Source organism: Bufo bufo, chromosome 7 (genome assembly GCF_905171765.1).
Source record: "Bufo bufo chromosome 7, aBufBuf1.1, whole genome shotgun sequence".
NCBI lineage: Eukaryota > Metazoa > Chordata > Amphibia > Anura > Bufonidae > Bufo > Bufo bufo.
Window position 1 is genome coordinate 47156298 of NC_053395.1, and position 19686 is coordinate 47175983.

A 19686-nucleotide genomic window follows, 5' to 3' on the forward strand; every position below is an offset into this window, starting at 1 on the left:
AGCGGGGGAGCAGTGTACTTACCGTCCGTGCGGCTCCCCGGGCGCTCCAGAATGACGTCAGAGCGCCCCATGCGCATGGATGACGTGATCCATGTGATCACATGATCCATGAGCTTGGGGCGCCCTGACGTCACTCTGGAGCGCCCGGGGAGCCGCACGGACGGTAAGTACACTGCTCCCCGCTCCCCACTACACTTTACCATGGCTGCCAGGACTTTAGCGTCCCGGCAGCCATGGTAACCACTCTGAAAAAGCTAAATGTCGGATGCGGCAATGCGCCGAAACGACGTTTAGCTTAAGGCCGGATCCGGATCAATGCCTTTCAATGGGCATTAATTCCGGATCCGGCCTTGCGGCAAGTGTTCCGGATTTTTGGCCGGAGCAAAAAGCGCAGCATGCTGCGGTATTTTCTCCGGCCAAAAAACGTTCCGTTCCGGAACTGAAGACATCCTGATGCATCCTGAACGGATTTCTCTCCATTCAGAATGCATTAGGATAATCCTGATCAGGATTCTTCCGGCATAGAGCCCCGACGACGGAACTCTATGCCGGAACACAACAACGCAGGTGTGAAAGAGCCCTTAGTCTAGTTTCACACCTACTTTAATGGCATCCTGCAGAGGAATAGCCTGCTGGAATTCACCGTATCCAGACTAGCCAGATGCTGCCATTCACAGCTGGAACCTACTGACTATAACGGGATCAGGCCGAGCGCCAGGTTTCCACTGCTCAAAAATTGGTGCATGTATTATAGTCAATGGGCTCCAGTGGTTCACGGTCCTATCCGGCTATGAGAATACGGTGAACTCTGGATGGCTGTTGCTCTGCCAGGTACCTTTACCGCATGTGTGCAAGTAGCCTTAGAGGTCCTTGAATTCATTCCCCTAATCCAGGGATGGCCAACCTGAGGCTCTCCAGCCTCGCAAAACTACAACTCCCAGCATGCCCAGACTGCCTATAGCTATCAGCCTACAGCAGGGCATGGTGGGAGTGGTAGTTTTACAACAGCTGGAGAGCCACAGGTTGGCCATGCCTGCCCTAATCTAATTTGCTGGTGGTACTGATAAGCAAAATCGTGAAGAAGCTGTGCTTTAGCTTCATCGAAGTTACCTAAAATTTGTTATACCCTGAGGCCACTTCCATATAACAACTGTCACAGTCAGTGGTCAGAGAAATCTTACCCACACATCAGTAACATAATGCAGCTTATCTTCATGCCACGGTAGGTCACTAGACAACGGTTATGCCCCACATCTAGCAATCCGATAATTGTTCCTAGCAAAGCTGTCATTTTAAAGTAGGGCCGCCGTCCTCATTCCACATTGGAACTAATAGACGGACATTGTCACTAGAGGAGGCATGTGAACCTTCAGTGCATGGCGCAGACAAGGACTTCTTTTCATTTTCTCCATTGCCTCCCATCTGTCCTGGAGCCACTGATAATGGACGAGAATAAATACGTGAGACTGCACCAACCAAATGACTGTCTGACAGCGTCCCTGTCTATAATTTGCAAAACCGTGGTTAGGATTTTGCACGTAGTCTGATATGCCGTGTACTGTATGTTTGCTTATTGATGTAAAACCTTTGCATTTTTTTTATTTGAAGCTGCGGGCAACTCTGTACGAAATCCATGATATCTTCTTTGAAATGGATGCTGCAGATAGGATGAGTATTCTGACTCATGACCGGGAGCTGCGGCGAGAAAAGATGCTCCGACAAATGGTAATTTTATACAATTATCAGACAAGTATATGAAAGCAGGACTATGCTGTAAATGGCTGATAGGTGGGGGTTCTGCTAGGTGAGGCAGCTGGCACATCCACGAGGAGAATGAGCAGGGTGGTGGCTGTGCATATAACATGAGCTCTGTCTGGCATTGGCCTCTCATGGTTTATTATCAGTCATACTTATTAAATGTTTTAAAGGTTTTTTTTTCCAGTTATGATGATTTTCAGCAAGTGCCCTCATCCTGCCCCCGGGAATAGAGGATTCATACTTACCTGCTCCTCGCCGCTCGGGTCCTCCTCTTTCTACATCTTCCGGTCCCTGCACTTTTTACACCGGTGGGGCATGGGCATGGTCACATGCTCTGCTGCAGCCAATGACTGGCTTCAGTGGGGAGATGCTGCTTATGGCCACATAATCGCTGGAGCAGTGCATGTGACCATGCCCATTCACTGCCGCGGTAAACAGCGCGGGGACCGGAAGTTGGAGAAAGCAGAGGACTGGAACGGTGTGGAGCAGGCAAGTATATACAGGTAAAACTCGAAAAATTTGAATATCGTGCAAAGTTCATTTATTTCAGTAATGCAACTTAAAAGGTGAAACTAACATATGAGAGACTCATTACAGGCAAAGCGAGATATTTCAAGCCTTTATTTGTTATCATTTGGATGATTATGGCTTACAGCTTATGAGAACCCCAGAGTCACAATCTCAGGCCCCCTTTGCTCAGGGGGTATGGATTAATTAGCTGACTAGAGTGTGACACTTTGAGCCTAGAATATTGAACCTTATCACAAAATTCCAATTTTAAGCTGCATTAATGCAATTCCTGAAATAAATGGACTTTTGCACGATATTCGAGTTTCAACTGTATGAATCTTCTATTCTCTTATGTCCTACCAGCAGCACAGATGGGGTTAACCACCATCTGTGCTACTGTTAGGACTAAGGGAAAACAAATTATCGTCCGAAATTAATGATTTCAGGCAGTGGGAACTTGCTTAAAAATAATATAATAAATAGCAGCTAAAACAGCTCCATCTTATAAAAACAGATAATTAAAAGAAGCAAAGACATTGCTGGAGAAACAGCAAAGTGGCGAAACCTCACAGAGGGTGTCAATGTACATTTCTCTAGGGTTTTAAATATTTGAATACATGGTGTAATACTCCACGGAAGAGTATCTCCTATGGTCTTCAGTAGCATAAACCTAAGAAAATAAAGACAAGACAATGTAAATGGGAAGAGGGAGAAGGGATAATAAAATCACACGGCCAATGAACTCCACTAGATCTGGTGTCCTTCTGGGGAAAGCCAGATAGCAAAGGAGGGGGAGTCCCAAAATTGGATCCAGGGCGTCCAAGTTCCCAGAAATGTATCATGAGTACACAGGCCAAGTACAGTACACAAATGTGACCCATGGAAATTATCTTGTTGGGGGTAAATCCAAGGATTTTTCTTTGTTTAGGCCAGATAATCTCTGTATTTGCCATCCTTACCTTTACGCTGGGTTCACACCAGAGCGTTCTGAAAGGAGCGCTCTGTATGCGCGATTGTACGGGCGTTTACAAGCGCGCATACAGAGACAAGTGAACACACATTGTTGCGCGTTCCCGAAAGTCTATGTACGGGAACGCGCGACAAACGCCCAAAAAAACGCTCATGTACTTGTTTGAGCGTCGGGCGTTTTACAGCGCGATCGTACGCGCTGTAAAACGCCCAGGTGAGAACCATTCCCATAGGGAAACATTGGTTTCTCCTTGTTGAGCGTTTTACAGCGCGTAGGAACGCGCTGTAAAACGCTCAGGTCTGAACTGAGGGTTAGTGACTCCAAGTATTCTAGTGAAAGAAATGCAATGGGACCAAACTAGGGTTATACAAAGGATCCATGTTGAATACTTTACTAACACTGCCAGAGCAATAACTTCCTCTCTGTGGTAAGCTGAAATTAAAGTAAATTCTCAGTATCGGGGACCTCCCTAGATGATCCAGGAGACAATGGTTTGTGAATGTAGTCTAGCCCTATGGTGGGCATACACATTAGATGAACATTGGCTGAACCTGCTGATTTATGGAGGACCGGCCAAACATCTGATGTGTATGTGGGTGTCTTGGCTCTCTACGAAAGATAGCTCGGGCTGTTGTATTTGCACATGCCTGAGCCTTTGCTCTCACAGGACAGCACCAGATGTTTCGGTCAGCAGCTTATTCCCCTTCACCTATTGTGAACACATGCACGCTCAGCCAAGTATGCTTGTGTAATAGGGGTTGGAAGAAATAGCGGTTGGCTGAATTACAGCTATTTATTGTCTTCTGAATCGTCTAAGGAGGTCTTATTGCATTGGGTTCAGAGTAGAGCTTTGTGCGCTTTGTCTTAATACATTATTAATTATTATTTCTCGCTCGTATCATTGGGGGACACAAGAGACCATGGTTATAGCTGCTGCCACTAGGAGGCGACACTAAGCAAAAAAGTGTTAGCTCCTCCTCTCAGCTATACCCCTTCTGCATACAATGAGCTAATCAGTTTTAGCTTAGTGTCTGTTGGAGACACCTGTTGAGGAACGGTTGAGATGTATGCATATATATCCATGCATGCCTGCAAACACGTGCGGGCATGTATGGTATAAATGTGCATACATTAGACATAGCATCATGGGACGATGTGCACAGATGTGCCCAGCATCTGCGCACGTCTGCCCATGGTGATCCCCAGGGGCTCATGCTGGCCCCTGTGGGAAATATGTGTCCCCTGATAATGTAGGGGCTTGTGCCCCCTGATAATGTAGGGGCTTGTGCCCCCTGATAATGTAGGGGCTTGTGCCCCCTGATAATGTAGGGGCTGGTGCCCCCTGATAATGTAGGGGCTTGTGCCCCCTGATAATGTAGGGGCTGGTGCCCCCTGATAATGTAGGGGCTGGTGCCCCCTGATAATGTAGGGGCTGGTGCCCCCTTATCTGTGCCCCCTTATATACATGAATGTGGCCCCTTATGTGAGTTATAATCCCCCTTAGAATTAATGTATACATGTGTATGGATGTGCCCCAAGCATCAATACACATGTATATTATATATATTCCCCCCCCCCCCCCCCTCCTACAACTGAAACCAGGTGCATCGGTGTGAATGTGCCCCAAGCATTCGCACCGATGCAATCTGGCTAATTGCATCAGAATGACCGGACAAGGGTCCGGTCATCCTGATGGATACAAAGAGCTCAGATTCAACAGAATCTGAGCCCTTTGTTGTAATTATCCCCGGCGCCGCTGGAGATAATTACACATGATAGAAGAAGAGGAGAAGCCTCTCCTCCTTCTATTATGTGCATTCCGACAGTGCGATTACTATCGCACTGTCCGGAATGCTAGGTGCAGCAGGCGGGAGATCAAAGGCTTCTCCCGCCTGTCTGCAGCGCGTCCCCGATGTGCTGGCCGGCGCAGTGACGTCATATCACTGCGCCGGCCCACGTGGATGATGGGGGCGCGCGCGCGCCCCTTGGTGGCGCGGGAGTGCGGGCCGCCGGGGGGATAAATATCCGGCGGCCCCGGCACTCTGTCTGTTAGGAGAGGGCCCCCCACCTGGATAAGCGCATCGGCGCTTAGGACGAAGCGGTCCCCCTGCCTAAGTTAGGATCGGGGCCCCCCCAGCTGGAGAGCGCATCGGCGCTCAGGCCGGCCCAAGGAAGAGAGGGTCTGGGCCCCCACCTGCTCCGACACAAGGACCCACGACCGGACCCCTGCCGCCCCCCCAGAGGAGAGCGCGATCGACGCTCTGTACAGAGCGGCCCCCCTTGCTGGCGAGGATCCCCCTAGAAGAACGAGCAGTTAACCCTAAGTATCAACCTCCCCCTCCTACACCCCTTACCTCAGCAGCATTGCTGCTGTCCTTAACCCCTTCCCTGCCACAACCCCTGCATCCCCTGGAAACTATCCCCTACTGTTCACCCCTGGTCCCTTGCTCCATTGTGTCCTTTCCCTAGACCCCTGATCTCTCCCCTGGTTACCCCATGTCACCCCTGATCCCCTGATCTGTACCCCTGGATCCCCTGGTTACCACTGGGACCCTATTACCCCTGGTCCCTTGCCTGCCCATGCCTGCATTCCCCTGGTTAACCCCTGGTGGTTACCCTGGTTCTGTAGAGCATGCCTCTGTTCTGCAAACAATACCCTGAACCCTCTTGTAACCCCGTAGGGACAGTGAGTAGCCAGGCGGGTGGGCTGTTGATATTGAATGTGTGAATTGTATAGTTAGTTTATGGGTGGAATTGGGAATGTGTAGTGTAGTTTAGGATTGTATATTTAGTGCTGTATTGTAGTGTACTGCGTGCGTAGTGTATTGTAGTGTACTGCGTGCGTAGTGTATCGTTAGTGTATTGCTTGGTGTAATAAATACTGTTATATTTGTACCCTTTTGTGTAGCGTGTACTTGTTAGCGGTAGCGAGTTAGTAAGGTGCATGCAGTTAACATAAGTGATCAGTGTAGAGCATAGCGAAAGTATTGTGTTATTATATAAAGGCATAAATGGGCGGAGTTATCACTAGATGGCTCCTCCCATTTATAAATATTTATTATCGATATTTGCATGAATATTGGTGATTAATATTCCCCCTTTACAACACCTATCTTCCATTTTCCTTTTATTATTTTGGTTTGTTATTTTACCTTTTTACGTGTGGGGAAACAGACGCTTGGCCCCTCTGTTTACCCGGGGAGGAAGGCCGGTGTCGGTTCCCCTCACCGCCTGACCTCCCCCAAGAAGACAAAGTGGACCAGGGAGGCCCAGCTCCCCTGCATCCCGCCAGCCATCCAATGTCACTCTGGCTATTACAATAATTCCCTGACCATACAATAAATGCAGACAGATCTGTTCTTATTGTGTATTTGACTATTTATTGATTTTCGTTATCGATTCTCACTACAGGAAAAGAGCCCTCGGGATAGAATGACCCTTTCATCAGCAACTCAGAAGTCTCTGGATAGGAAAAAGCTTACCAGGTAATTCCACACGTGTACATTATAAACCATTTAAAGGGAACCTGTCATGTGGATATTTGATTATAATTTAACTAATTATATACAATCATTAACTACTAAAAAGTACCTTAGATGTATTCACTTACTGGTGTGACAGATGGTTACCTCATAATATACACACAAAGATGCCGCATGCTAATGAGCTGATTGGAGTCCAGCGTGATGTCAGCGAGTCCAGCGTTTTTTTTAATTCAGAGCTATAGCCCCTCCCCTGCCCACCTGCTGCTGATTCATATGGAAAATAACTGTCATTCAGCAGCAGGTAGGCGGGGAGAGTCAGGAGCTCATGAATATTCAGGACTCATCATTATGAGCTGGAGATTTTCAATACAAGATGTTGGCAGATTGACTGGGTCAATTAACCACCTCCGGACCGCCTAACGCAGGATCGCGTTCCGGAGGTGGCAGCGCTGCGCACAGTCACGCATATACGCGTCATCTCGCGAGACGCGAGATTTCCTGTGAACGCGCGCACACAGGCGCGCGCGCTCACAGGAACGGAAGGTAAGAGAGTTGATCTCCAGCCTGCCAGCGGCGATCGTTCGCTGGCAGGCTGGAGATGTGTTTTTTTTAACCCCTAACAGGTATATTAGACGCTGTTTTGATAACAGCGTCTAATATACCTGCTACCTGGTCCTCTGGTGGTCCCATTTGTTTGGATCGACCACCAGAGGACACAGGTAGCTCAGTAAAGTAGCACCAAGCACCACTACACTACACTACACCCCCCCCCCCATCACTTATTAACCCCTTATTAGCCCCTGATCACCCCTAATCACCCCTGATCACCCCATATAGACTCCCTGATCACCCCCCTGTCATTGATTACCCCCCTGTCATTGATCAACCCCCTGTAAAGCTCCATTCAGACGTCCGCATGATTTTTACGGATCCACTGATAGATGGATCGGATCCGCAAAACGCATCCGGACGTCTGAATGAAGCCTTACAGGGGCATGATCAATGACTGTGGTGATCACCCCATATAGACTCCCTGATCACCCCCCTGTCATTGATTACCCCCCTGTCATTGATTACCCCCCTGTAAAGCTCCATTCAGATGTCCGCATGATTTTTACGGATGCACTGATACATGGATCGGATCCGCAAAACGCATCCGGTCGTCTGAATGAAGCCTTACAGGGGCATGATCAATGACTGTGGTGATCACCCCCCTGTCATTGATCACCCCCCTGTAAAGCTCCATTCAGATGTCCGCATGATTTTTACGGATGCACTGATAGATGGATCGGATCCGCAAAACGCATCCGGACGTCTGAATGAAGCCTTACAGGGGCATGATCAATGACTGTGGTGATCACCCCATATAGACTCCCTGATCACCCCCCTGTCATTGATTACCCCCCTGTCATTGATTACCCCCCTGTAAAGCTCCATTCAGATGTCCGCATGATTTTTACGGATGCACTGATAGATGGATCGGATCCGCAAAACGCATCCGGACGTCTGAATGAAGCCTTACAGGGGCATGATCAATGACTGTGGTTATCACCCCATATAGACTCCCTGATCACCCCCCTGTAAAGCTCCATTCAGATGTCCGCATGATTTTTACGGATGCACTGATACATGGATCGGATCCGCAAAACGCATCCGGTCGTCTGAATGAAGCCTTACAGGGGCATGATCAATGACTGTGGTGATCACCCCCCTGTCATTGATTACCCCCCTGTAAAGCTCCATTCAGATGTCCGCATGATTTTTACGGATGCACTGATAGATGGATCCGATCCGCAAAACGCATCCGGACGTCTGAATGAAGCCTTACAGGGGCATGATCAATGACTGTGGTGATCACCCCATATAGACTCCCTGATCACCCCCCTGTCATTGATCACCCCCCTGTCATTGATTACCCCCCTGTAAAGCTCCATTCAGATGTCCGCATGATTTTTACGGATGCACTGATAGATGGATCGGATCCGCAAAACGCATCCGGACGTCTGAATGAAGCCTTACAGGGGCATGATCAATGACTGTGGTGATCACCCCATATAGACTCCCTGATCACCCCCCTGTCATTGATCACCCCCCTGTCATTGATTACCCCCCTGTAAAGCTCCATTCAGATGTCCGCATGATTTTTACGGATGCACTGATAGATGGATCGGATCCGCAAAACGCATCCGGACGTCTGAATGAAGCCTTACACGGGCGTGATCAATGACTGTGGTGATCACCCCCCTGTCATTGATTACCCCCCTGTAAAGCTCCATTCAGATGTCCGCATGATTTTTACGGATGCACTGATAGATGGATCCGATCCGCAAAACGCATCCGGACGTCTGAATGAAGCCTTACAGGGGCATGATCAATGACTGTGGTGATCACCCCATATAGACTCCCTGATCACCCCCCTGTCATTGATCACCCCCCTGTCATTGATTACCCCCCTGTAAAGCTCCATTCAGATGTCCGCATGATTTTTACGGATGCACTGATAGATGGATCGGATCCGCAAAACGCATCCGGACGTCTGAATGAAGCCTTACAGGGGCATGATCAATGACTGTGGTGATCACCCCATATAGACTCCCTGATCACCCCCCTGTCATTGATCACCCCCCTGTCATTGATTACCCCCCTGTAAAGCTCCATTCAGATGTCCGCATGATTTTTACGGATGCACTGATAGATGGATCGGATCCGCAAAACGCATCCGGACGTCTGAATGAAGCCTTACACGGGCGTGATCAATGACTGTGGTTATCACCCCATATAGACTCCCTGATCACCCCCCTGTCATTGATCACCCCCCTGTCATTGATCACCCCCCCTGTCATTGATCACCCCCCCTGTCATTGATCACCCCTCTGTAAGGCTCCATTCAGATATTTTTTTGGCCCAAGTTAGCAGAATTTTTTTTTTTTTTTTCTTACAAAGTCTCATATTCCACTAACTTGTGTCAAAAAATAAAATCTCACATGAACTCACCATACCCCTCACGGAATCCAAATGCGTAAAATTTTTTAGACATTTATATTCCAGACTTCTTCTCACGCTTTAGGGCCCCTAGAATGCCAGGGCAGTATAAATACCCCACATGTGACCCCATTTCGGAAAGAAGACACCCCCAGGTATTCCGTGAGGGGCATATTGAGTCCATGAAAGATTGAAATTTTTGTCCCAAGTTAGCGGAACGGGAGACTTTGTGAGAAAAAAATTAAAAATATCAATTTCCGCTAACTTGTGCCAAAAAAAAAAAAATTTCTATGAACTCGCCATGCCCCTCATTGAATACCTTGGGGTGTCTTCTTTCCAAAATGGGGTCACATGTGGGGTATTTATACTGCCCTGGCATTCTAGGGGCCCCAAAGCGTGAGAAGAAGTCTGGTATCCAAATGTCTAAAAATGCCCTCCTAAAAGGAATTTGGGCACCTTTGCGCATCTAGGCTGCAAAAAAGTGTCACACATCTGGTATCGCCGTACTCAGGAGAAGTTGGGGAATGTGTTTTGGGGTGTCATTTTACATATACCCATGCTGGGTGAGAGAAATATCTTGGTCAAATGCCAACTTTGTATAAAAAAATGGGAAAAGTTGTCTTTTGCCAAGATATTTCTCTCACCCAGCATGGGTATATGTAAAATGACACCCCAAAACACATTCCCCAACTTCTCCTGAATACGGCGATACCACATGTGTGACACTTTTTTGCAGCCTAGGTGGGCAAAGGGGCCCATATTCCAAAGAGCACCTTTAGGATTTCACAGGTCATTTACCTACTTACCACACATTAGGGCCCCTGGAAAATGCCAGGGCAGTATAACTACCCCACAAGTGACCCCATTTTGGAAAGAAGACACCCCAAGGTATTCCGTGAGGGGCATGGCGAGTTCCTAGAATTTTTTATTTTTTGTCACAAGTTAGTGGAAAATGCTTATTTTTTTTTTTTTTTTTTTTTTCATACAAAGTCTCATATTCCACTAACTTGTGACAAAAAATAAAAACTTCCATGAACTCACTTTGCCCATCAGCGAATACCTTGGGGTCTCTTCTTTCCAAAATGGGGTCACTTGTGGGGTAGTTATACTGCCCTGGCATTCTAGGGGCCCAAATGTGTGGTAAGGAGTTTGAAATCAAATTCTGTAAAAAATGACCTGTGAAATCCGAAAGGTGCTCTTTTGAATATGGGCCCCTTTGCCCACCTCGGCTGCAAAAAAGTGTCACACATCTGGTATCTCCGTAATCGGGAGAAGTTGGGGAATGTGTTTTGGGGTGTCATTTTACATATACCCATGCTGGGTAAGAGAAATATCTTGGCAAAAGACAACTTTTCCCATTTTTTTATACAAAGTTGGCATTTGACCAAGATATTTATCTCACCCAGCATGGGTATATGTAAAAAGACACCCCAAAACACATTCCTCAACTTCTCCTGAATACAGAGATACCAGATGTGTGACACTTTTTTGCAGCCTAGGTGGGCAAAGGGGCCCACATTCCAAAGAGCACCTTTCGGATTTCACAGGTCATTTACCTACTTACCACACATTTGGGCCCCTAGAATGCCAGGGCAGTATAACTACCCCACAAGTGACCCCATTTTGGAAAGAAGAGACCCCAAGGTATTCGCTGATGGGCATAGTGAGTTCATGGAAGTTTTTATTTTTTGTCACAAGTTTGTGGAATATGAGACTTTGTATGAAAAAAAAAAAAAAAAAAAAAAATCATCATTTTCCACTAACTTGTGACAAAAAATAAAAAATTCTAGGAACTCGCCATGCCCCTCACGGAATACCTTGGGGTGTCTTCTTTCCAAAATGGGGTCACTTGTGGGGTAGTTATACTGCCCTGGTATTCTAGGGGCCCAAATGTGTGGTAAGGAGTTTGAAATCAAATTCAGGAAAAAATGAGGAGTGAAATCCGAAAGGTGCTCTTTGGAATATGGGCCCCTTTGCCCACCTAGGCTGCAAAAAAGTGTCACACATCTGGTATCCCCGTACTCAGGAGAAGTTGAGGAATGTGTTTTGGGGTGTCTTTTTACATATACCCATGCTGGGTGAGATAAATATCTTGGTCAAATGACAACTTTGTATAAAAAAATGGGAAAAGTTGTCTTTTGCCAAGATATTTCTCTCACCCAGCATGGGTATATATAAAATGACACCCCAAAACACATTCCCCACCTTCTCCTGAGTACGGAGATACCAGATGTGTGACACTTTTTTGCAGCCTAGGTGGGCAAAGGGGCCCATATTCCAAAGAGCACCTTTCGGATTTCACAGGTCATTTTTTACAGAATTTGATTTCAAACTCCTTACCACACATTTGGGCCCCTAGAATGCCAGGGCAGTATAACTACCCCACAAGTGACCCCATTTTGGAAAGAAGAGACCCCAAGGTATTCGCTGATGGGCATAGTGAGTTCATAGAAGTTTTTATTTTTTGTCACAAGTTAGTGGAATATGAGACTTTGTAAGGAAAAAAAAAAAAAAAAAAAAAATCATCATTTTCCGCTAACTTGTGACAAAAAATAAAAAGTTCTATGAACTCACTATGCCCATCAGCGAATACCTTAGGGTGTGTACTTTCAGAAATGGGGTCATTTGTGGGGTGTTTGTACTGTCTGGGCATTGTAGAACCTCAGGAAACATGACAGGTGCTCAGAAAGTCAGAGCTGCTTCAAAAAGCGGAAATTCACATTTTTGTACCATAGTTTGTAAACGCTATAACTTTTACCCAAACCATTTTTTTTTTACCCAAACATTTTTTTTTTATCAAAGACATGTAGAACTATAAATTTAGAGCAAAATTTCTATATGGATGTCGTTTTTTTTGCAAAATTTTACAACTGAAAGTGAAAAATGTCATTTTTTTGCAAAAAAAACGTTAAATTTCGATTAATAACAAAAAAAGTAAAAATGTCAGCAGCAATGAAATACCACCAAATGAAAGCTCTATTAGTGAGAAGAAAAGGAGGTAAAATTCATTTGGGTGGTAAGTTGCATGACCGAGCAATAAACGGTGAAAGTAGTGTAGGTCAGAAGTGTAAAAAGTGGCCTGGTCTTTCAGGGTGTTTAAGCACTGGGGGCTGAGGTGGTTAAAGAAAGTGACCCAGCATTGTGCTAAGAGAATCAGTCACTTATTTATGTTGCCCTTAGTTAGGACACCATAAAACTGGTGACAGGTTCCCTTTAAGTCACATCCTATATTTTTATCATCCAGCTTTTACATATACTGGTTCTAGCATTTTTGAGTTCAAGAATAATGTAGTCTGTGTGTTTGACATAAAAGGCTCAGGAAACCTGACCGACCTAGGGAGGTATATGTATGATGGGGCCCTCAGCAATCAGATATTTGTTACCTGTCCAATTTTGGAGAAAATCCCCTTCGCTGCCCTTGCCCTGCTCGGACACAGTGGACCAATGCTCGCTTTGGTTTTGTTCACATTTATAAGTTGGATGTATACCTCTGCTGTGTGTCACTGTCCCCCACACCGTGGCATACATTGGCCATTGGTCACAATGTAAATAAAATATACTGCACAGTATACGGGTTTTGCATTTCCAACTGTATAGGAAACCACATTCTGCTCCACTTTCCTATACAGTAAAAAAAAACTAAACTGTATGCTTAGAGCATACGAGCCCAAGAAATAAATGATGAGACAAGTACATCAGGTGAATGGAGTTCTATTCTGCTTGTGAGCAGGAAGCTTACTTGTAAAATTCTCCTCTGATTCTTACCCAGCTAATGGATAAATCTGTATTCAGGTAATTAATGGCCCTATTTTCCTGAATTATACACACACATTATATATGTTCTAAAACGAAATGTGTTATACTACAAATCAATAGTTTCCTCCATTTTGTCTGCATTTTTTTTGTAGGGCAGTAGAAATTGGAATGTCAAATAGGAAACCTATATCAAAACCCAAAGCCTTGGATTCCAGGTAAATGACAACATGGCACACACAGAGAGAGATTTCTCCCTTTTTAAAGGGAGTCTGTCAGCAGTTTTGACCGTGCTAAACCTCTAACAGCAGTGTGTGGGGGTTGAAGACACCAGGACAAACATACCCTTTTGTGGAGCTTTTTACTATCAGGAGTAGTGTGAATATGAATTTTTACTGTTCCTGCCAATATCCAGGAGGTGGAGCTTCATAGCCCCTCCCCTCTGAGTTAGGGCTGTAGCATCCAACCACTACAGCTGTCACTCAGAGCAGGGGGAGGGGCAGTGACGCAGCTCTCCAGAGAGCACTTCACAGTGAAGCCCCGCCCCCAGTGCACTTGCAGAAACAGTACCTGGCAAAATGAAAGTTCATGTTCATTTTACTCCTTGTCGTAAAACCTTCACAAAAGGTATGCTTCTCTTGCACTCCCCAGCCCTTACCTAGTGGTGTCAGCAGTTTTCCATGACTGGACTCCCTTTGAATGAATTTATTTACCAGATTTTTTGAAGCATACCGTTACAGAGTTTAGTGTCTTCACCCTTTCATATTTGCTTTTAACAGAATCCTTCAGCCAAGTCAAGGGCAGAATGCACCTATCAATAAACTGCTTTCCAGGCAAGGGTAAGCATAACTCCAGTCCTTTAGTGCAGTGTATGTACACCGACTTGTCAGCTCAGACTCGGGGGTCCTTGCACATGACCGTATTCCTATTCCCTATGAGAAATACGGTCCGCGGGCGGCCCAACATGCACAACATCATTGTAATCTATGATGCTGTGTGCTCCCATGCACATGATCAATGCCGCTTCGGGACATATGGCCCGCTCACGGAGCGTATGTCTCGGAGAGCATACGGTCGTGTGCAAGGGCCCTCAAACTGTAATCTGTAGGAAGGAGCTGATTATTACTCACTTTCTGCCTCTGCTATTAAAGGGGTTATGCCATGATTGATGTAATAAATGAAAATCAGACATCATATAGTACAAGACCATCTTTCTAACAAAGCTAGAACCTGTACCTCACCTGGTTCCAGAGAAACTGAGCATGTGCGACCACCTCAGTGAGGTGGACAGAGAAATAAGGAAAAGAACAAACACCAGGTGGCACTATACAGATACAGTTTATTGAATACCTCACTGGCTATACAATTTTTTTTAATTCATACACTTGCAAAAGTATTCAGATCCAGGTGCTTTTTTTTTTTTTTTTTAAATGTAGAATATTGTTCATGGCACAACCTCTTTAAGCAAAGATGTGTATATATCCCATCTGCATCCTGCTCAGCTAGCAGCATTGTCCTATGTATACACATTCGGCCATCTCCACAAGATAAGTGCTGCATCCATTATTACATGAATCCGAGCTGCCATGGACAAGAATTATGTTTTTGGGTCAAAAAGGTTATTTTTTTTAATCATGGACAACCCCTTTAATTTTTCCAAGCTCAGAGTACAGACTTTCCATATGAATGTAGCCCTTCCGATTGCAGCAGCTATACTGTATGACCTGATGTGCATTTGGTTACACATGCATCCCATAAATCAATGCTATGGATCAGATGTCTGCATCTTATGTACTCCACATACTGACTGTATAGACGTCTGTGTGTGGTCCAGGTTCTACAGTCTGGTCTCGCAGATCTTGGCTTGAAGACCAGATCCACCTGAAATGCTTATTACAAAGGGTGCACTCTTTGGGCAGGAAAAAATGTGCCATTTTTTGCACCATTAAAGGGGGTTTTTCTGGTAGATTTAGATTAGTGGGGGTCCTAACGATCTCGAGAACGGGGGTCCCCATACCCTGCTCCCCTGAAATGACCAGAGTGGCCGATTGCACATGTGCTTGGCCACCCCATTAATTTCTATGGGAGTTCCGGAGATAGCCAAGTACAGCGCTTGGCTACCTCCAGAATTCCCATAGAAATGAATGAAGCGGCCTTGCACATGTGCGTCCGACCACTCTGGTCATTTCAGGGGAGCAGCTGGGGGTACAGGGACCCTGTTCTCGTGATCGGTAGGCATCCCAGCAGTAGGACCCCCACCGATCTGATAGTCATCTCCTGTCCTGTGGATAGGGGATAACTTTTTACCTACTGGAATGCCCCTTTAAGTCCATTTTAAAGCCTTATTGCATATAAAACTAATACTACAGACTTTACTAGGTGATAAGTTGAGCTAGATTACTACTAGTATTGAGCTTTTTCCTTTTTGTCTCATTTCCAGGAGTATCTGCAATAAGAATCCCAAGAAAGAAGCCAAGTGTTGTGACAATTTACGGAGACAGCATTCTCTGGGATGAAGTAGAATTGACTTATTTTGTACCATTTTGTGTCGCTGTCGATTGGATTTGCATCATCACTAATACACATTTGGACGCTGATGTTGATAATCCAGAGCTTCAAAGTTTCTACTTTGCTTTTCGTTTGCAGGATAGGCAGTGCTGCTTAGCTGTACACTCCTAAAGATTTGCACATTTTTACACCTATACTACTATTGGTAGGTGGTTTTGACCTTGAAAAGTTAGAAAATTAAAAGGGTTCCGATGAACCAAGATGGACTGGGGTGTTCATGAACCATGAAAAATCCGAAAAGTGTCATTTCCTGCTTTTGAATGTTAGGTGTTTTGTTGAAATCTAGCAGTTTTAGTGAAAACACTATATACATTATCATCTTTCAGGAGCCCAATTAAAGGGGTTGTCCGAGATAATAAAAAATCTCAAGCAATATATGTAATGTTAGATTAAAAAAAATCATATACTTATCCCTTTCTCTGGGCCCTCCTACTTTCTTTGTCTCAAACCCCATTGGTGACGTGCCTGGATATGGCACGTGACCGCTGCAGCCAATCACTGGTCTCAGCTGAGGACAGTGATTGGCTGCAACGATGAGTTGGCACATACATGCGTCTCGCCAACTACGGTGACATGCCTGGATTTGGCACTTCATTGCTGCAGCAAATCACTGTCCTCAGCTATAGACGGCAGAGGGCATTCATTGGCTGCAGGTGCCATATCCAGGCTCATCGCCAAACAGCAGCGGGAGTACCGGATGAGCGCCACAGAGAATAGCGCTGGAATAATGGGCGAGTATAGGATGTTTATTTAACGCATTGTAGGGTTTGCCTGAGACAAATTATCTTGGACATCCTACCTTTTGGAGAATATTCAGGAGGAGCCCCTAAAACTTGGAGCATCACAGTCAGTAACCCTAGAAAAACTGAAACACACACACACCATAATCCCTCCTTTTGCGAGGTTATGGTGTCTAGAGGGCAGTCTCTTTCAGTGAGATGCATATGAAGGAAGACTGTAAATCATGAAGTGAGACTGCCCTCAATAAACTCCTTACTAGCAGGGATTTGGAGGTGTACTGAATCTCGGCTCCTTCTTGCTCGTAGATGGAGCAGCAGGTCCAGTAATCCAGACCTACCTTAAATAAATCCTGTTAGAATCCTTTTTTTTAGTGCGGGCATCTATTAGTAGCTCAGTGGGTGACCTTCTGAATGGTGTACCAGAGCCGTCTGTCTGTGTGATCAGCTTATCACCCCGGCTCCGCTCTCAACACCCCCAGCAAACAGCTGAGTTTGCCAGCTGAAGCTGCGGCCAACCTGGCATTTCTTCTGCAAAGTCTGCTGCAGGGTAAATGTAGCATTATATGTCGGCCATTAAGATTCATAGCCTTCTTTGTAAGTCCTTTCTATGGGGGTCCTCTCTACGATGTCCATATGCCCTAATATAGGATTTGGACTGGCACTGTCTTCACGAGAAAACCCCTTTTAAAGAGGACCTGTCGGCTCTCCTTACGTGTCCGTTAATATAAAGATTCGTGTTCCCCTTAAAGGGGTTAGGTCATTAATATCACATCAGTGGGGGGGCTGACATCCGGCACACCTGCCGATCAGCTGTTTTGGGCAGCCACTGGCTCTGTGAACTATACAGTGGACAGAAGGCTCCGTCCACTGGTGTTGTTTCCTATACCAGTGTACTGCAGATCAGGTTCCATTCACTTGAATGGTAGGTGAACTGTGATACTCTGGTGCAGCTGATCATTGGGGGTGGTGGGAGTCGGACCTCCACAGATCGGATATGACCAACCCTGAAAGGTAGGTCATCAATATCTAAGTACTAGAAAACCCCTTTAAAATAGCAACCATTCTGGATCCTCTTTTCTTAGAATTGTTTATAGCTCCTGTTTGATATGTTCTTCTGTTATTCCTCCTGGAACTGTATGAATACATTTGACAACTGGATGTTACCATTTTCTTTGTCAGTATGGCCTGTTCGTACACACTAACTGGGTTAACAGGGTCAGACGGTGTAGAGACATTGGGGGGGGGGGGGGGTTTATCATTCCCATTGCCCCGGGAAAATATTGATTTGGTACATGCCAAATGAATATTTACATGATACTTTGCAGAAACGGATACGGTTAGCTATGTTAATTAATCAAGGGCTAATTTTTAAAAAGGCGCAATCTCATTTCAGTAGGAGAGGTGGCGTACAGAAACTGGAGTACTCAAGAGTGTTATGTGAAAGATGCGCCAAATTTATCAAACGCCGCGCACCATTGGATGTATCTGGCACAAATTTCAGCGACTCAGAATCAAAGCAAAACCGACCAAAAAAAAATCCAATCATGATAAATCCATGTATTCCCACTTTTCCGGCAGGCATAACAGAGGTATGGCGCCACGCAGGGTCCTAAGATGCTCTATAATCATTTCACAGGGATTAAAAGTAATTACTAAAACAGACGTCAGGAGAGGTGACAGATCTGCTTTATATCGGCCCCGTTTCACAGCAGAATAATTCTGGGCTTTACTGTAACTCATTCATTGCTATTTCCTGGCATGCAGGGCTCCTCCTAATGGAGGTAAGTGAAAGCAGGTTTATTGAAGGTTTTATATATATATCTATCTATCCTGTTTGTGCCGTCTGCCTTTTTACATTCTACTTTATATTTGTGTTTCTATTTATGCTACTTATTTGATGTTTATTACTATATTCATCCAAAATTGCTGTGAACCCATCTGAAAAAAAAACCGAAGACGTTCCTTGCACTGTTATAAGGAGACTTGGTTACATGCCTATTTCACTGAATAGAACTTGCGTACTGTCTTAACGCAAATTCTCACTACTTCCACAAGCGCACATACTCCTATTTTGCTGGTTTTACTCTATGGTGTATTCCAAGCTGATAAAACATTCATCTACTATAGTTCTGTTTGAAGTAAGAGACTTACGGTAATATTCATAGTACATTGAGGCCTGGTTCCCAGGAACGTCCTCGTTTTGTGATGCTGTCTACGGTGAATGTGACGACACGTCTGCTTTATATACTCACGTTTTTCTATGAACATTTGTACAAGTTCTGTTATATTTTTTTTTTTTTCTCCCCAAAAAGGGCAGACCCCCAAACTTCAATCTCCTGGTGGCCTTTTTATTTCTTTCCAAGTGCCAGAGCGTTTCGATGTACATTGTATTTTTATTTATACGTATTTAATTTACAGCTGCATGCAGATCGGGTTTCTTTTATAAATTGTATTTATTTTTGTACATTATTTTGTATGGTTTTTGTTCGTGCTTTATTTGTTTTCTGAACAGTAATAAAGTTTTTTTTGTCAACTGTTTCAAAATGATTTGTGTGGCTTTTAAAAGAATGATGGGGCAATTACCCGACTCCCGGGGGGAGTTTTATCAATGACGTTACACCAGAAACAGACTTCATGAAGGGTGAAGTTTCTTGGAGTTTTAAGACATCTTATACGATCCTCTCAGTGTGATCAACCCTATTACACTGCGTGCAGAATTATTAGGCAAATGAGTATTTTGACCACATCATCCTCTTTATGCATGTTGTCTTACTCCAAGCTGTATAGGCTCGAAAGCCTACTACCAATTAAGCATATTAGGTGATGTGCATCTCTGTAATGAGAAGGGGTGTGGTCTAATGACATCAACACACTATATAAAGTGTGCATAATTATTAGGCAACTTCCTTTCCTTTGGCAA

The 19686-nt window shown here is 45.1% G+C and overlaps 1 protein-coding gene across 2 annotated transcripts in view; it reads left to right on the forward strand.

Annotated features, from left to right (window-relative positions):
* The window catches only part of CCP110 (centriolar coiled-coil protein 110), a 72475-nt gene extending 53223 nt beyond the window's left edge, over positions 1-19252 (forward strand). For both annotated transcript variants that reach the window (XM_040440523.1, XM_040440524.1), the window contains exons 10-14: positions 1609-1725; positions 6650-6723; positions 13614-13676; positions 14238-14297; positions 15899-19252. In XM_040440523.1, coding sequence (XP_040296457.1) covers positions 1609-1725; positions 6650-6723; positions 13614-13676; positions 14238-14297; positions 15899-15974 — 390 coding nt within the window. In that variant the 3' untranslated portion in view covers positions 15975-19252. The remainder of the gene's footprint in view (positions 1-1608; positions 1726-6649; positions 6724-13613; positions 13677-14237; positions 14298-15898) is intronic.
* Positions 19253-19686: the final 434 nt, after the last annotated feature.